Below are 2,711 nucleotides of genomic sequence, written 5' to 3' on the forward strand. Positions count from 1 at the left end.
TATATATATTTTATATAATATATAGTCTAATATATAATATATTAGTATAGAGAGTTGAGTGTCTGAGACAGTTTCCTTATGTCTGATGAAACAGGGTCTAAATGACTGATGTCTTAATTATTCTCGTCTGCCGTTGTTGAGTCATAGTAGAACTGAGAGCTGGTTCTGACTGAGCTCAACCAGACAACCTCACCGTTTACTGTCTCCTCTCTTCCTCTGTTGTCTGCAGGGCGATGGCGAGGCCGAGCCACAGCGATCATGTCCTCCAGCAGCTCAACAACCAGCGGGAGTGGGGCTTCCTGTGTGACTGCCTCATCGCCATCGGGGACATCTACTTCAGGGCGCACAAGGCGGTGCTGGCGGCCTGCAGCTCCTACTTCAGGATGATGTTTATCCGGGACCAGCAGGGGGCGGGTCGTCTGGACCTCAGCAACATGCAGATCAGTGCGGAGTGCTTCGACCTCATCCTGCAGCTCATGTACCTCGGACGCATCGTCGTGGGCAGCTACGAGTTTGAAGAGCTCAAGGCCTCCATGGCGTACCTGCAGATGTACTACATCCCTGACTCGCTGGAGGATCTCAGGGACATCAGGAGCTCCAATCTCACCCCGTCCTCCTCAGCGTCCTCCTCCTCGTCCAGTTCCTCCACTGGCCCCGCCGCTGGGAAAATGATGTTTGGAGTCCGCATGTACGAGCAGCAAAGGCCCGCTGCACCGGAAGCAGAGCGCTTACCGAAACCTGTCAGCAGCTCCGCGGGGCGTCCAGCTGTTCCTGCAACCGTCAGCAGACCGGTGGTGGTGGAGGAGGTGGTCAACACTCCTCTGATAGTGGCACCGCCAGTGGTAGACGGAGGAGTCGAGCAGCCATGTGATTTAAGAAAGAGGTCCAGTGGCAGGAGTTCAACTCTCAAAGACCGTCCTCGGTTTGGCCGCACCTACACCTGCGACGACTGCGGCTTCGTCTTTAGCTGTGAGAAGCTTTTAATAGAACACATCCTGACATGCACCAACCGGAAGGCCTTTCATCAACCGAGAGGTAACGCCGAAGGGGACAATGACTCCAGTAAGGCTGAGAGCTCTGCCTCTGAGAGCATAGAGGAACACAGGGTCATCTGTAAAGGTGAGGACGACTGGCCCGAGGCAAAGGCCGACTCTGACCTCACCATCAGGTCGGTGGCGGCCGGGACAGACGGCGAGCCTGGGTCGACTAGGAGCATCTCCATCAAGACAGAACCAGAAGAAGGAATATTCCCTGAGATAGAGGTGGTCCGGGTCGGTGAGCACGCCAACAGAGACTGTAGCACACGGTTCAGTGACACCACGCATAAAGATTTACGGAGGGAGAAAACTGGATCAGACCGTGAACCAGAACCCGGTGTCTCAGGAATGGATAACAGCAGTGAGCCTTTCGAAGGCCACATGTCCAGCAGTGAAGATTCAGGAATCCCTGTGAAGCTCCGTAAGGTCAAAGACGAGAAGCAGGACGCCGATTGTGCCCCCTGTGAACTGTGTGGGGCTCTGTTAACCGAGGAGGACAAGTCGGCCCACTACCTGTCCAACCACATGGGCCATATATGTGCCTGTGGGAGGTGTGGCCAGGTGCTGATCAAAGGCCGCCAGCTCCAGGAGCACGCAGAGCGCTGCGGCGAATCCCAAGGTGGTGAGTCTGACTCCCATGGGGAGGACGAGGCGTCCCTGCTGGAGGAGCCACAGGGGATGGAGGAGGGCCTGCTGGAGGCGGCCGACCTGGCCTGCTCTCACTGCGGTCTGCTGTTCCAGAACGAGAGCCTGGCCCTGGAGCACGCCTTGTCCTGCCACGACCAGGAGCTGTTCCGCCCGGTGCTGCTGGAGGAGGGCACTGAACCGGATCACCGGCGCAAACACTTCTGCAGCATTTGCGGCAAAGGCTTCTATCAGCGCTGCCACCTGCGGGAGCACTACACCGTCCACACCAAGGAGAAGCAGTTCACCTGCCAGACCTGCGGGAAGCAGTTCCTACGGGAGCGCCAGCTCAGGCTGCACACCGACATGCACAAAGGCATGGCGCGCTACGTGTGCCCGGTGTGTGACCAAGGAACCTTCCTCAAACACGACCACGTCCGACACATGATCTCCCACCTGTCGGCCGGGGAAACCATCTGCCAGGTGTGTTTCCAGATCTTCCCCAGTGGAGAACAGCTGGAGAAACACATGGACGTCCACCTGTACATCTGCGGCGTCTGTGGAGAGAAGTTCCGCCTCCGTAAAGACATGAGGAGCCACTATAACTCCAAACACACCAAGAGACTATAGGAACCAAACCGTCCTCTGCATTTATACTAGTTTGTTACTAAAAAAAGCCATAAATGTGAGAACAAATGTATGCACTTGAACACCAAAAAGAAAACTTTTTAATCTGCACTTTTAAAGTATATGCATAACCTAAACGGGCGTTCACACTGCGAGCAGCGGGCCGATTACCTGTCGCCCTGTTACGACCCCGATGGCAACAGTCGGCAGATTTTTACTCTGTCGACTTTGGTTAAAAGACATTTTCACGGTTTACAATCAGGATTCTGTCGATTGAAAAAGAAAAAAAAAATCACAAAGTTTAGAAATCTTAGCTAACTGTCCTCAGTGATGGATGGATCACCAGCTAAATAGCTAACTAAATGTATATTACACTTTAGAATATTTATAAAGAAGCTGGGATATATGTATATATATATATAT

The 2,711-nt window shown here is 53.5% G+C and overlaps 1 protein-coding gene across 1 annotated transcript; it reads left to right on the forward strand.

Annotated features, from left to right (window-relative positions):
• The first annotated feature begins 122 nt into the window (after positions 1-122).
• zbtb1 (zinc finger and BTB domain containing 1) lies at positions 123-2,692 on the forward strand. The gene has a single exon (XM_035678606.1). The coding sequence runs from the start codon at positions 234-236 to the stop codon at positions 2,289-2,291; it is 2,058 nt and encodes a 685-aa protein (XP_035534499.1). The 5' UTR covers positions 123-233; the 3' UTR covers positions 2,292-2,692.
• Positions 2,693-2,711: the final 19 nt, after the last annotated feature.

This window comes from Morone saxatilis, unplaced genomic scaffold (assembly GCF_004916995.1).
Source record: "Morone saxatilis isolate NCDOM2014 unplaced genomic scaffold, NCSU_SB_2.0 Contig7, whole genome shotgun sequence".
In the NCBI taxonomy this organism is placed as follows: domain Eukaryota; kingdom Metazoa; phylum Chordata; class Actinopteri; family Moronidae; genus Morone; species Morone saxatilis.